This window comes from Ceratina calcarata, unplaced genomic scaffold, assembly GCF_001652005.2.
Source record: "Ceratina calcarata isolate Rehan_Ccalc_2016 unplaced genomic scaffold, ASM165200v1 scaffold222.2, whole genome shotgun sequence".
In the NCBI taxonomy this organism is placed as follows: Eukaryota; Metazoa; Arthropoda; class Insecta; order Hymenoptera; family Apidae; genus Ceratina; species Ceratina calcarata.
The window spans coordinates 330,520-344,680 of NW_017143986.1; the positions used below are offsets into that span (position 1 = coordinate 330,520).

General features: G+C 41.5%; 3 protein-coding genes across 5 annotated transcripts; 2 read left to right on the forward strand and 1 right to left on the reverse strand.

Annotated features, from left to right (window-relative positions):
- Window positions 1–501: 501 nt before the first annotated feature.
- LOC108622432 (sorting nexin-6-like) lies at window positions 502–2,031 on the forward strand. The gene is made up of 6 exons (XM_018020309.1): window positions 502–676; window positions 744–959; window positions 1,024–1,145; window positions 1,217–1,383; window positions 1,445–1,752; window positions 1,816–2,031. Exons 1-6 carry the CDS (start codon window positions 617–619, stop codon window positions 2,029–2,031), a joined length of 1,089 nt encoding a protein of 362 aa, XP_017875798.1. The 5' UTR covers window positions 502–616.
- A 149-nt stretch (window positions 2,032–2,180) lies between these two features.
- On the forward strand, window positions 2,181–5,654 carry LOC108622453 (sorting nexin-6-like). 3 transcript variants are annotated; one of them, XM_018020348.2, is made up of 12 exons: window positions 2,181–2,406; window positions 2,750–2,948; window positions 3,079–3,129; window positions 3,197–3,412; window positions 3,477–3,598; window positions 3,670–3,806; window positions 3,898–4,205; window positions 4,269–4,451; window positions 4,620–4,637; window positions 4,896–4,959; window positions 5,107–5,192; window positions 5,269–5,654. In XM_018020348.2, exons 2-12 carry the CDS (start codon window positions 2,943–2,945, stop codon window positions 5,317–5,319), a joined length of 1,242 nt encoding a protein of 413 aa, XP_017875837.1. In that variant the 5' UTR covers window positions 2,181–2,406; window positions 2,750–2,942; the 3' UTR covers window positions 5,320–5,654. The 3 variants fall into 3 exon arrangements, with proteins under 3 accessions (XP_017875837.1, XP_017875836.1, XP_017875840.1); XM_018020347.2 differs by lacking the exons at window positions 2,181–2,406; window positions 2,750–2,948 and having other exon boundaries at window positions 2,955–3,129; XM_018020351.2 differs by lacking the exons at window positions 2,181–2,406; window positions 2,750–2,948; window positions 4,620–4,637 and having other exon boundaries at window positions 2,955–3,129.
- Window positions 5,655–5,956: 302 nt separating this feature from the next.
- On the reverse strand, window positions 5,957–12,290 carry dpr12 (defective proboscis extension response 12). The gene is made up of 5 exons (XM_018020352.2): window positions 12,064–12,290; window positions 11,781–11,942; window positions 11,289–11,423; window positions 9,653–9,863; window positions 5,957–9,463 (listed from the first exon to the last, which is right to left on the reverse strand). Exons 1-5 carry the CDS (start codon window positions 12,271–12,273, stop codon window positions 9,351–9,353), a joined length of 831 nt encoding a protein of 276 aa, XP_017875841.2. The 5' UTR covers window positions 12,274–12,290; the 3' UTR covers window positions 5,957–9,350.
- Between the last annotated feature and the right edge of the window lie 1,871 nt (window positions 12,291–14,161).

Sequence of the window (14,161 nt, forward strand, 5' to 3'; positions counted from 1 at the left end):
ATAAAGGAATACTAATGAGGGAATTCTAGTATATTTTTAATATATAAAAGACATATTCAATAATATATTTAGATTCTACTAAGCAAGTTTGTCAATTCAAAATGATTTGAGAAGATGCACATATGATCAATAAGTCATGAAAATATTTTTTATATTAAAATGCATCTCCCCTTTTCAATTTTCTGCCTCACAGCTGATTCGAATAAGTCATACTTCGAGTGCAGCGCATTTAAATACCCTGCCGATTAATTAAATGTAGCGTAAACGCGGTTTACCAATGAGAAACTTAATTTCAGCTGGTGATTATTTGGGGGAGATACAAGCGACACGTACTTGAGATAAGAAGAGCGTACAATTGTTTGGACGTACAGAAACAGTTTCTAAACTGTATACAGTTTAGATCTTCATCTGTGTAATTGTTATAATTGCGCGCTATAAATTCTAGCTATAAAACATAGGACGTGTCAGTGATAGGGACGCCTGGACGCCATGATGGTAGGTGGAACCTGTTATCACTTGGCCGCCGATTTGCTTTCTCAACGAATTTGATACACCGCGCAGACTTTCGTTTGGAACGCTGTAAATATCCTTTATACACGGCTGTTAATTAAGTAAAATGTTTCAGGACGGCATATGCGATACTGCCGACATATTAAATAACGTTCCTCCTAAGAAGGTACTTCCATTAATCCTCTGTTTTCTCTTACAGCAGCTCGTTGAAAACCTGCGATTTTTCATTACAGACGATTCACGCTGACAATGTAGACCTCTCGGACAAGTCGTTACAGGTGGATATATCGGACGCCCTTAGTGAGAAAGACAAAGTGAAGTTCACTGTGCACACAACGACGACGTTACCCGAATTCCAGAAACCAGACAACTTAGTCGTCAGGCAGCACGAGGAGTTCGTCTGGCTGCACGATCGATTCGAAGAGAACGAAGAATATGCTGGCTACATCGTACGTTCTTCAACTGTCTAAAGTACATCGTTACAACATTCTAAAATAATACAATCGTGTTTAGATTCCTCCTTGTCCGCCGCGGCCGGACTTCGATGCCTCCCGGGAGAAGTTACAGAAACTCGGCGAGGGCGAGGGTAACATGACACGTGAAGAGTTCAATAAGATGAAACAGGAACTGGAGGCGTGAGTTACAGAACGTTTTTATTACACATATCTTCGTGTATCAATGTAACGATCACCTCTTTTCTTTCCAGTGAATATTTAGCGACGTTTAAGAAAACTGTTGCCATGCACGAAATGTTTTTAACTAGATTAGCGAATCATCCGGTTTTTCGTAACGATCATAATTTAAGAGTGTTTCTGGAATACGATCAGGACCTCCGCGTGAGAGGTAAGACTCCTCATCTTATCAGAATTACAAGTAATAATATGAAAAGAGTATCAAAAAGTAATTTCGTATATTCGTTGCTGGTTCTTTTCAGGGAAAAATAAAATGGAGATGTTCGGTGGTTTGGTAAAATCGTTTTCCACAACCACAGACGAATATTACCTGTCGGCGACTGTGAAGGACGTGAACGACTTCTTCGATCAGGAGATGTCATTTTTACAAAGTTATCATCATAACTTGAAAGAGGCGACGGCCCGTGCCGATCGACAAACGGCTAAACACAAGGACGTGGCGGACTCGTATATCAAAATCTCTACGAATCTCTTGCAACTGGCTACGACTGATAACGGGAAACTGGAACGTTTTTTAACAAAGATCGCCGAGATGTTCGAGAAGTTAAGGGTAAGCCGTTTGACTAGCTGACTCCTGTTCCTATTATTTATACACTCGTGTCATAATTAACAGAAAGTCGAGGGGAGAGTAGCGTCTGACGAGGATTTAAAATTATCGGACACCCTTCGTTATTACATGAGGGATACAGCCGCGGCTAAGCGGCTCCTGTTCAGAAGATTGAAAGCGCTGCATGCGTACGAATCTGCGAATCGTGCTCTGGAGAAAGCTCGTGCCAAAAATAAAGATGTTCACGCTGTAAGTATAACATTGATCCCGGTTAATCTATGATTCCCGATTTTGAACGACGTTCGTAATGCATAATGAACGAGTCCTGTATATACATCTTCGTATGTATACACTCGTTTTGAATTTTGTCCCCCCCTAGGGGAAACTAATACATGCACATAGCTGTACTTGCGAGTAATACATACAGTGCTTTTAATTACAGTGCACTTTTGAAGGATGGTAGCTCGTATATGTAAACAGAGAGAAAATCTGGTACAAAGTCTCATTGTAAGACTTGTTCAGTATTAACACGTGTATACTTCAAGACTTACTGAATAAAAGTTATAAACTTATAAAATCGATTTGTAAATTATACCCAGTGAAATTGAACGATACACGTAACCGCGAATCGAACAAATGATTGTGTATATATAATGTGTAAGCTGCATTAGATGCTCTTTCTAATACGAATTAAGAACAAGATAGGATAAAGGAATACTAATGAGGGAATTCTAGTATATTTTTAATATAAAAGACATATTCAATAATATATTTAGATTCTACTAAGCAAGTTTGTCAATTCAAAATGATTTGAGAAGATGCACATATGATCAATAAGTCATGAAAATATTTTTTATATTAAAATGCATCTCCCCTTTTCAATTTTCTGCCTCATAGCTGATTCGAATAAGTCATACGTCGAGTGCACCGCATTTAAATACCCTGCCGATTAATTAAATGTAGCGTAAACGCGGTTTACCAATGAGAAACTTAATTTCAGCTGGTGATTATTTGGGGGAGATACAAGCGACACGTACTTGAGATAAGAAGAGCGTACAATTGTTTGGACGTACAGAAACAGTTTCTAAACTGTATACAGTTTAGATCTTCATCTGTGTAATTGTTATAATTGCGCGCTATAAATTCTAGCTATAAAACATAGGACGTGTCAGTGATAGGGACGCCTGGACGCCATGATGGTAGGTGGAACCTGTTATCACTTGGCCGCCGATTTGCTTTCTCAACGAATTTGATACACCGCGCAGACTTTCGTTTGGAACGCTGTAAATATCCTTTATACACGGCTGTTAATTAAGTAAAATGTTTCAGGACGGCATATGCGATACTGCCGACATATTAAATAACGTTCCTCCTAAGAAGGTACTTCCATTAATCCTCTGTTTTCTCTTACAGCAGCTCGTTGAAAACCTGCGATTTTTCATTACAGACGATTCACGCTGACAATGTAGACCTCTCGGACAAGTCGTTACAGGTGGATATATCGGACGCCCTTAGTGAGAAAGACAAAGTGAAGTTCACTGTGCACACAACGACGACGTTACCCGAATTCCAGAAACCAGACAACTTAGTCGTCAGGCAGCACGAGGAGTTCGTCTGGCTGCACGATCGATTCGAAGAGAACGAAGAATATGCTGGCTACATCGTACGTTCTTCAACTGTCTAAAGTACATCGTTACAACATTCTAAAATAATACAATCGTGTTTAGATTCCTCCTTGTCCGCCGCGGCCGGACTTCGATGCCTCCCGGGAGAAGTTACAGAAACTCGGCGAGGGCGAGGGTAACATGACACGTGAAGAGTTCAATAAGATGAAACAGGAACTGGAGGCGTGAGTTACAGAACGTTTTTATTACACATATCTTCGTGTATCAATGTAACGATCACCTCTTTTCTTTCCAGTGAATATTTAGCGACGTTTAAGAAAACTGTTGCCATGCACGAAATGTTTTTAACTAGATTAGCGAATCATCCGGTTTTTCGTAACGATCATAATTTAAGAGTGTTTCTGGAATACGATCAGGACCTCCGCGTGAGAGGTAAGACTCCTCATCTTATCAGAATTACAAGTAATAATATGAAAAGAGTATCAAAAAGTAATTTCGTATATTCGTTGCTGGTTCTTTTCAGGGAAAAATAAAATGGAGATGTTCGGTGGTTTGGTAAAATCGTTTTCCACAACCACAGACGAATATTACCTGTCGGCGACTGTGAAGGACGTGAACGACTTCTTCGATCAGGAGATGTCATTTTTACAAAGTTATCATCATAACTTGAAAGAGGCGACGGCCCGTGCCGATCGACAAACGGCTAAACACAAGGACGTGGCGGACTCGTATATCAAAATCTCTACGAATCTCTTGCAACTGGCTACGACTGATAACGGGAAACTGGAACGTTTTTTAACAAAGATCGCCGAGATGTTCGAGAAGTTAAGGGTAAGCCGTTTGACTAGCTGACTCCTGTTCCTATTATTTATACACTCGTGTCATAATTAACAGAAAGTCGAGGGGAGAGTAGCGTCTGACGAGGATTTAAAATTATCGGACACCCTTCGTTATTACATGAGGGATACAGCCGCGGCTAAGCGGCTCCTGTTCAGAAGATTGAAAGCGCTGCATGCGTACGAATCTGCGAATCGTGCTCTGGAGAAAGCTCGTGCCAAAAATAAAGATGTTCACGCTGTAAGTATAACATTGATCCCGGTTAATCTATGATTCCCGATTTTGAACGACGTTCGTAATGCATAATGAACGAGTCCTGTATATACATCTTCGTATGTATGTACTTGTATGCCACGCGACGTCGAGCTGGTGTCTAATTACGAATTTAATTTTTTTTTGCTCATCAAGGCAGTGGAAGTTGCTGAGGTGTGTTTCCCTACATTTGTATGTTTGATGCCTTGCCGTAGTAATAATGCATAATCGTTTCTCTCGTTCTCGTTACTCTGTTTCACGATTCTCATGAATTGCATAGCAATTGAACTTGTGAATCCTATAAGCATGTTGTCGGTGGAAGGACAGAAATTGAATTATTATTGTTCAAGTGAACGTGCATGGAATAAGTGTGCATGGGACGAGTGGCGTGGATTTATAGGTAAGATGATGTTCAATTTTTTGTTGATTCAGGCGGAGCAAGCTCAGACCGAAGCCTGTGAGAAGTTCGAACAGATGTCAGAGAAAGGAAAAGAGGGTAAGTAGAAAGAATGACGAAATTGTTAATTCAAACATCGAATGGTAGGTAACGATTGAATTTTAATGCGGAAATTAAAAAGTCTCCGACCCTGCTTAGTGTTACGTTTATTTCACGAACGAAATTATACTCCAACATCTGTTATAGAATTAATGGACTTCAAAACGAGGAGAGTAGGCGCTTTCAGGAAGAATCTAGTTGAACTCGCCGAACTCGAAATAAAACACGCTAAAGTAAGCACAAGCTTTTTTATTATTTTCTTCTCTGGTGTTCGTTCGTCGTTTCAGGAAAGCTGAATTCTGTTCGCAGGCACACGCGGAATTGCTCAAGAAATGCTTAACGATCTTACGAGAAGAGTGATCCAGTTTTCTAATTCCCATTCTAAGGATTACTATGTAATCCATACGAAGATAACAATCTATTTAAAATCATAGTAATGTAATGGCACTGCAAAATATATATTTTTTGTTATCTAGATTTATATTATATCCGAAAGAAAAGAATAGTATTACTAACTGCAAAAGGACTCCGTATTAAAATACGATTCTTGTTGTTTAATATATTTGCAAGGCATCAAAGTTTATATATATATACGTGTAAACATTGCAATTGTTTATGAGAGCAGACAATTCGTTTTCTTTTGTATAATTCTTTAACGAATCGTTTCGTTTGGTACAATAAAGATATTGTTTTTTCTTTTCTTTTTTTTACTTTTTATAGATTCTATCTGATATAAATTTTTTTACAAGATTCTTTCCATTCTATATATAAATATATACATCGTAAGTACTATGTATAAGATGTTTTGTATCGTATGCCACTTTCAGGAAATAAGTAATTCGTAATGTGAACAGAATAATTATTAAGAGCTAGGTGTATATTTTTGAAAAGGAGGTACGGTTGTAAGAAATCGGAGATTTTATAAAATTAATCGATGAAAGTAATAAAATGTGAAAACCAGGGAGAGTACCGAGGATAATAAACTTCGATTATTTAATTCACTTGGCAGTTTCGTGATGTATATTTCAGTAAAAAGAAACGATCAGCTCACCTTTTTCCTTCCGGAGAATATTGCCAGAGTATTCTTCTTTAGGTCGAATTATTCTTTTCGCCGATACTCATTTTACGTTTTACAATAGATTTATGTATAACGTGCTTGTCTATGCCGGGTCACTAAAAAATATTGTCCACCAGATCTCAAGCGGTTCAGGCGTTCATTTCTTTCTGCTTCTTCTGTACCCTCGTCCTCTTTACGCTTCTATCTAAAATGCGACAGAGCAGACACCAAGAAGTGGATTATTTTGTATCGTGGATTTTATTAAAATTCGGTTTCAACGAATCTGCGGATAACTCCAAGTAAAATGACACAAATGTTCGTAAAAAGGCGGGCGAACATTAATCAAAATACTTAATTAAGTAGACGATGCGTACATACGAGGGTACGTCCCTCGGTCTGACGGTATGTACGTCGCGTATGTACGCACCATGCCTACGGTGGTCTTCTCGTTACGCAAACGCCTATGTAATTAAAACAATCGTTTCATAAATTCAAATCGGATCGATGGTACGTGAATCTTCTTTTTTACATAACAAACACAAGTTTACAAAATATCGTAGGTATATATGTTGTGTATGTACGTACGAGACGGGAATTGTACAGAGATTTTCTATGGCAGAATATAAGATATGACTATCGATGGACTCAGATGATCCATGCGTAAATACACGGAAAACGCGTAGAACGTGATCGAATCGTTTCCTGTAATAAAGTCTTATCGTCGCTACTGAACTTTACGCCGTTCGTTAAAACTTATTTGCTTGCTCGTTTCTCGAAGGAGATCAAGCCGTCGATCGTTCTTTCTTTCTCTCTCTCTCCCTTACTCTTTCCGCTTTTGGTATTATTATATCGTATGTTTATCCTGAACGAGATTCAGGCCGCCCGAGATCTAATCGACCCCCTCCGATTATTTTCTCTCTTTAACGCGAGTACAATACCTCTTTCTCTTGCGCTCGGTACAATCTTAGTTTCATAAATCGTGATCAGACGTTATTAAGTATATAGTTACCATCGAGCGACTGGCTGTTTAAAGTCTCTTTTTAACGTCGCGTGACGAGAACGTTGCATGCCAGCCGGGTTTTTAAATAACAGAACGAGAAGAGGAGAAAAAAGTATTTTCATAAATGAATTTGTAAGGGTGCGAGTTAATGATCGAATTTATGGTTTCGGTGGTCTTCGCTCCTTTTATTTCGCTTCATTTTATTACTGTTCCACCCACCCTGCGCGACGGGGGGGGCCCCGGAGTGTTCAATCGATAGAACGGGTGTCACGCAATAAGCGCGCGATCCTACTGTTCGCACGGAATCGTTATCTTTGCAATAAGAAACTTAGTTATACACAGAGTCTCTAGCTAGTACTCGGATTTATTTTGAACCAGCTGTAAAATCGAAATCCGCGAGACGCTCAGCTCCCGGACGTCTCGCTGCGTCAAACAATATATAATATATGGCAGTTTCTCACTTATCTCGGCTATCATCAAACCGTCGTCGTGTTACACACATACATCTTTAGATAAGTACATAATATAATACTCGTCGTTTTGATCCCTGTTCTAACTTTTCGTCCGCATTTACGTTCCTCGTCGACTAACACAATATACGCCCTACTCCCTTCCGTTTATTAAATTCAGAAACAAATTAATCTCCCGTATTCGCTCTTCAGATTTTATTAATTCACGATATGTATCATAACGTCGTTCTGCGCGGGTGAGAACTAATTGTCAAATGCAGACGAAACGTTGGTAAATGTATATAACAGCTCCTGCGGGGGAGAAAGTAAATTGGCATATAAAACCATTCGACGGTGCGCAAGTGTTTTCTTAATTATCTCTCAAGTAAACTTCTTTCAGGAATAAAATCATTTCCAGCATCTTCTAATCTTCGTACCGTGAAATTAATAATAATAATTACATACGCATACATATTTGTAAGGAGAAGCGTATGGGAATGTCGACCCTGTGCACTCAGGGAAATTATAAAAGGTAGATCGAATTGATGAAAGGTAGAATGGAACTACAGTAGCCTCCAGATTTCATAATTCCAATTAATAATAGACGGAGAAGAGAAATAAATATAAATAAAACGTGGAACACTTTGAAGAATTGATGGGGATGGTCAATGTATCCGGAGACTGCTATGAGTGGGTCGCTGAAGTATTGTAAATTGAAAATGACACTTGGTAACACCGACGATCAAACTCGTACAGAAGCTTCTCCTGTTGATGTCTTATTAATGTCGTATTGTTTGAACGAAGATCGGCGTGGGAGTCAATCATAATGTTTCAAAGGGAACGCGACTGACTGAGGATGAATCGATGCGACGTACAGTTTGTATTGCTTCCCTAAAGAATTCGATTGCAACGTCGACTCGTTGATAAACGGTTCCTACCGAGAAACGATGTGCCGCCGGTCTAAACGATTTTCCACCTTAAAATTAATCCTAACAAGTAATCGTAAAAAGGTTTACACCGCTATATAAAAATTGACACGATCACAGTTTTCGTTTCTCATCCACGTTACTTTAATAATAATGAAACGTCGGAAACAAGTTTACGATCAACTTATTAATAGAATGTACTACGAACGTCAACGATAAGATTTTATTTATTAACGTATTTTACTCTTTTATTGAAATATATCTAGTCCTTAGAGGACTCAACTTAACTGTATTAAGTGTTTCATTTTATCGGGCACGTTTCGCGTGACTGTCGCCTCGCTTCGAATAATTCTGCAGGATTCGCACTGTCCCTGACAGGACGGAGAGTACGAGTCCAGCCTTACACTCGAAATGCGTCATGACGAGTGGAGTTGGTTTAAAATTGCACGGTTACTCCTGTCGAAGGACGCAGCCAGAAATCGATGGATGAAGGAGATCGGGAAGACACGGGAGAAAGAGAGAGAAATCGTGATTTACTTTTATAATTTCGATCGCACGTTAACGACGTGGACGCAGGGCGATCTACCATGAAAATCTCGTATGTCGAAATGATTCAGCCGGCGGCAATCTCGGCGATGAAACGGAAATAAAGAATGTAACGAGGGAAACACGGTGAGACGTAACCGTCGAGCGAACGTGAAGTAATTACAGCTGGGGAAAGTAAAGGGGAAGGAAAATCTAACGTATACGGAGATGATCGTTGAGATTCAAGTAAAGGAGACGAACGAGGGAGGAGGATGGAGGTAAAGAAAAAAAAGTGATTGCACAGGCGATAATCGTTTCTAGCGTCGAAGGGAAAGAAGGACAGCGAATAGTGGGTCGAAATCGCAGAATAGTAGTCTATCTATCACAAACGGAAGTAACGGTATAATAATTATGGACATATCGAAGAGAAATGCTTATCGCGTTAAAACGATCACTATCGCAGTGGTGATAATTAGTACTAGCAATTCACAGAAATTCTTCTCTGCGGCCGACGTCTTACGGCGTTGTATGGCTGCCATTTTATCACCTGAAACAATCAACGCAATGCAATTATCAACAATTTTATTTTATTTTCGTGATTATTAAATATTACGATTTCTTTTTAAAAAATGCGTTTCTAAAGTGCATAAACTTCTGGGATTGACTGTATAGCCAATACATCCTTAAATTCGTTTTCGTTAAAAGTTAATTTATAACAAGATTCCACATGTTCTACCTTCTGTGACAAAGACATAGATCGATGCTGGCTTGGTATTCGAGGCGCTGCACGTATAATTGCCTGTGTCCGATTCCACCGCTTGGTGAATCGTCAAACGGCTCTGAGTCGAGCTGGGATCGGTTTGCACGGTTACGCTGCCCCGCGTCGTATCGTAATTTATCATTCGATTATTGTGAAACCAGAAAACATATTGCGGCGGTGTTGGACTCTGAAACGAGCACGAATATTATTATTTTAGAATAATCGTCCGGCGATTTTTCACCAGGCGTTCGAACTTTTAATCTTCATAATTCCACGTCCACGCGTGAATCTCGAAGGATCTTATAAATTCTGCTTTTCCGGTTTGCCATCGTTTTTCACCGCGTCTTGAAACACCGATATCGATTTTCGATACGGCGACTGACAAAATCTCGTCGCCACCCTCGCGTAATTATTAAGTCTAGCCGGGATAATTACTGAAACGAGCTGTGGGTGCCAATACGACGGCAGCTGTGACATTATTTCCCGAGTGGACCCTCCCCCGATCCGCGGACGTTCCCCCCCACGAAACGGGAAAAGAAACGCGCATCCTCTGCATCTGCGCGACACATTTTCGACTCGTGTCCGGGATCTGAATCGAAGGGCATTCTCCGCTCGCGCGGAAAGTATGCAAAGTGGAATAGAACGTCGATGTCAGCCGAACTACGACAACGTATAATAGACGTCTCTTCCATTCCCCTTGAAACGAGACAAAATCATTTCGTCACGCTTTGTAATGCATCTTCGTGTTCACAGATTATATGAAAGATTGACACACGAAACGAGGAGAAGGAGGAGGAGGAGTTCTAGAATCTGGCTCATGTGCCTAAGATCGTCTTAACGCGATATGTAACGTAATTATGAATACCGCGTCTCCTTACAAGGTGCTTAACCCCGGAAGCCATAGCGGTTTCCGGTTAATACCATCAGAATTTCTTAAATGCATTTTCCCGGAGATCTAGACTATCAGGGATCAATGCACCTTTCACGTTGGAAACATTCAAGACGCGTTCTCCTTTCTATCCATGACCGCGCGTTGTACGCGTGCAACCACGCCGAGCGGATAGAAGCAAAGAACAGGAGGAGAAGAGGGGAAAAAAAAGCGGCGCACTTTATTTTCGTTTTCCCGATAGTGTCGAGTTTGCAGCGGCGGTCGGCAATGCCGCTTTAATGCACTTCCACTCTTGTATTCGTGACTAAGCTGCGCCTATTTCGCTGCAGGTTTTTCCGCGCCGCGGAAGGCACGCCGTGGCGTACCGTACGTACCTATGCACGTACAACGAACGTTCCCCGCGAACCTGCAAGCTGTGCGTTTCTATGTACCCTCGTTAAGCGGATGGACAGCGGCAACCGCGTACCTTTATTCGCGTTTCGTGACGCGTACGAGCGACGAATATTTTCCCGTATCAATGGGGGAGCGACATAGAAAATGTTAGCGTCTACCCTTCCTTTCTTTTTTTTTCTTTCTTTTTTTTTATCGTCGTATAACGGGCCGCGATTTATAGCGACGACGTTAGAATAGCGTCTGCGTCTACGTATACACGCGGTACGTGAAAGTTTTGATAGGATCGCATCAATCATTTCGAGATATACGAGAATTAGAGGATTTTCTTACCTTTTCTATTATGCATACGAGATTTATAATGGATCCTACGTCGACGTGATGCTCGCCGCTCCCTAATATAAATGCTTCTGGTATAACTATGTTTAGATTGACAAAGTGTGATAATATCCCTGTACTCCTCGAGACCTGAAACCGATAACACACAAACGTGCGTTATTTTATCATCTAGCTTTGAAAGTGAAAGAAATTCGCATCGTTCGAACAACTGAGCTGCTCGAACCCCGTAGTAGTACTACTATACGGGACGACGTTTTAGGCAGGACAAATTTGCTCAAACGCCCTGTTTATTTGCACCGTTGAATTTCGCCGCCCCGACCTCATTAAAACCGATTCATTTGAAGAGCCACACCGGAGACGGTGCGCTGCGCTGCAATAACTCTCCGCAACGTTATTCGCAGGATGCAATTGGAATTACGGAGGCGCGTGCATCAGTGGTGGTGCTGGTGCGAGCCGTCCGTTTGAGACGATTAAACCCGTTATTACCTGACACTCGTAGGTCCCATTGTCTCTGTCCTGAACGTACTTGATCTGAAGGGTCCAGTCGTCCGAGCCCTCCGGGTGTAGAACTTGAAACCGAGCGTCATTCGTGTACGTGAACGTGGAACTGGTGAGGACGTGGAAGTCACGTCGCCGTATCCAGGATATCTGCGGAACAGGTGCACGTCGATCAGTTTTCTTGCCGCGGGTCAGACGCAGCCGCGGCCGCTCGGTGATAAAGCACAGAGCTCTCTAACGACCACCATAGCCGGCCGGGGGAATCACTCACCTCCGTGTCGGACACCGTCCTGTCCGCTTGGTTACGAACTTTGCAATGCAAAAACGCGGTCCCGCCCAGCTGCACCGTCACGTTCGAGACGGTGTTGTTATCGTTCGCGTCGTTCACTCTCTGCAGCTCGTCCATGTTGCTGAACCATAACGTCTTCCAGTTCGAGGGTATCACGTAAGGGACGCGCCGGTCTGGAACATATTCTAACATCAGAGCATTCAGTATAGTTCCATTTAAAATTTCTTAAACAATATTTAGTTATCAATTTAAAAGGTATACGTTCAGAAAAACGAGGTTTAGGTATGAACTCGATATTTTCATATTCAAGCACAGATTTCACCCTCTTTAGTCGTCTCGCAAATCTTTCGCATATCCGATAAGCTAACTGTACATTTCTAAGGCCGGGCACAAACGCCCAGGTAAACCCAAGAGGTACGCTAGCATAAACGTGCCCGTACGAGCTTACGCGTATGATAGAAGCGACCGGCGAGAAATCATTTAGCCATAACTGGAAGAACGTGCAAAGCTACGACAGCATTTCTAATTCTACGCGTGGCACAGGTTCGCCTGAACGTCTACAAGTCGGCTATTAGAAATCATATAGACTTCTATGATGGGTTTCAAACGATTATTGAGCTTCGGGGAAGGAGAGATTTGGCGAGGGTTCTGTAAATGATATATCATACCCCGACGGATAGGGGAATGGAATTGAGGGGCGAAGCGAAATGGTGTTTGAAATCAGAATTCTCCCGTCCCTCGAACTAACATTAAATCGTTGAATACACGTTATCGTATTGGATTTATTTTGAAGATACGCTCAGATATATTAACATACACACATATTAATATTTGAGTCTGATATTTGTATTACATTTAATATTAGTCGTTGTTGATTTGTTAAATACATCACTGCAAACAGGATATCGACTAATTTGATTATAACCGAGTACTAGTGTTACGTTCAATATACTGCACGTTGTTGATTTATCGAATAAATTTATGTGAACAATTACTTCTAAAACCGCGATTCGCATCCATTATCTTAACGTTAAACAAGCCGAGTATTAAAAGTAGGGAATTTTAATCGGGACGGGAGAAAAAGAAGAAGAAGAAGAAGAAGAAGAAGAAGAAGAAGAAGTTCGGGTAAGACAAGCGCAGGTTAATTCGAAAGTAACCGTAGTGCTTCGGTAAAGGGAATATAGCCAAGGAGAACCGGGGACGGGAGCACGGGGGTTGATGGACATAGAAATCCGTAAATGGAAAGAGAGAAAATTGGGGAACGAAGGCGGAACCAGCGAGTTGGTGGAGGGAAGACGCTGGAAGGGTCTAGGCAAAAGACAAGCACTTGAGACTGAACTTTGCGAGCTTTTGAATGCAGGGCATAAGCTACCTGTCTTTTGTTTCCGCGAGACAATGCGAAACCTTATACAACGAGACAAGAAGCCGGGGTCTACGATGGAAAGGTGCTCCTACTTTGCCTTCGACCAGTCAGTCGGACAGGGGTTACTGTTCCTCCTTTCTCTCTTTTTTTTTTCTTTCTTTAAGTATTCCCGATTCACAACCACTTTCGAGTGTAGAACAAGTGCGTACTAGAGAAGATATTTCGCGAGGTTACCCCGCTTCTTCTTCTACCTCTGGCATTTTTTTCTCCTCACTATTTTCGTTCCTGCCTGGTTCCTCGTAGCAACCCTTTCCGTCTCTATCCTCTTTCCCTCGTCCGGAGGATTTCCGTCTATCCTCCGGTCGGGGAACGGCATTTATTTATTGCACGCCGAGCCAAAGGCTTTATCTAATGCATACTTAATAGCATTAAATCTGCCCGACGTATACTCGACTTCTTGCACCGGGTGGATCCTCGAATATATGCGGCTCCGCTCGTACCGCATGCACTTGACTCCGCGTCTCGCGAACCAAAGACGAAACGTTGATTCTGAGGTCTCAACCGACGTACCCTTCCCCTCGACTAAGCACTTTGTTCAACGATAGCAGAATTATACTAATTATTTTACTATTATTTTCTCTGTTTACTTCACGGGTTAACCCTTTGCACTCGAGGTCTTTTGCGCTCGGGCGAACCAGCAACTCGAGACGATTTCGG

Coding starts and splice junctions, on each gene's coding strand:
- LOC108622432 (XM_018020309.1), top strand. CDS start 617: ATGTTTCAGGACGGCATATGCGATACTGCCGACATATTAAATAACGTT. Junction 960..1,023: donor AAGAATATGCTGGCTACATC/GTACGTTCTTCA, acceptor AATCGTGTTTAG/ATTCCTCCTTGTCCGCCGCG. Junction 1,384..1,444: donor TCATCTTATCAGAATTACAA/GTAATAATATGA, acceptor GGTTCTTTTCAG/GGAAAAATAAAATGGAGATG.
- LOC108622453 (XM_018020347.2), top strand. CDS start 3,070: ATGTTTCAGGACGGCATATGCGATACTGCCGACATATTAAATAACGTT. Junction 3,413..3,476: donor AAGAATATGCTGGCTACATC/GTACGTTCTTCA, acceptor AATCGTGTTTAG/ATTCCTCCTTGTCCGCCGCG. Junction 5,193..5,268: donor TCGAAATAAAACACGCTAAA/GTAAGCACAAGC, acceptor TTCTGTTCGCAG/GCACACGCGGAATTGCTCAA.
- dpr12 (XM_018020352.2), bottom strand. CDS start 12,273: ATGTTAGAATATGTTCCAGACCGGCGCGTCCCTTACGTGATACCCTCG. Junction 9,864..11,288: donor TCGTATGCATAATAGAAAAG/GTAAGAAAATCC, acceptor TGCTCGTTTCAG/AGTCCAACACCGCCGCAATA. Junction 9,464..9,652: donor CTATGTCTTTGTCACAGAAG/GTAGAACATGTG, acceptor TGATTGTTTCAG/GTGATAAAATGGCAGCCATA.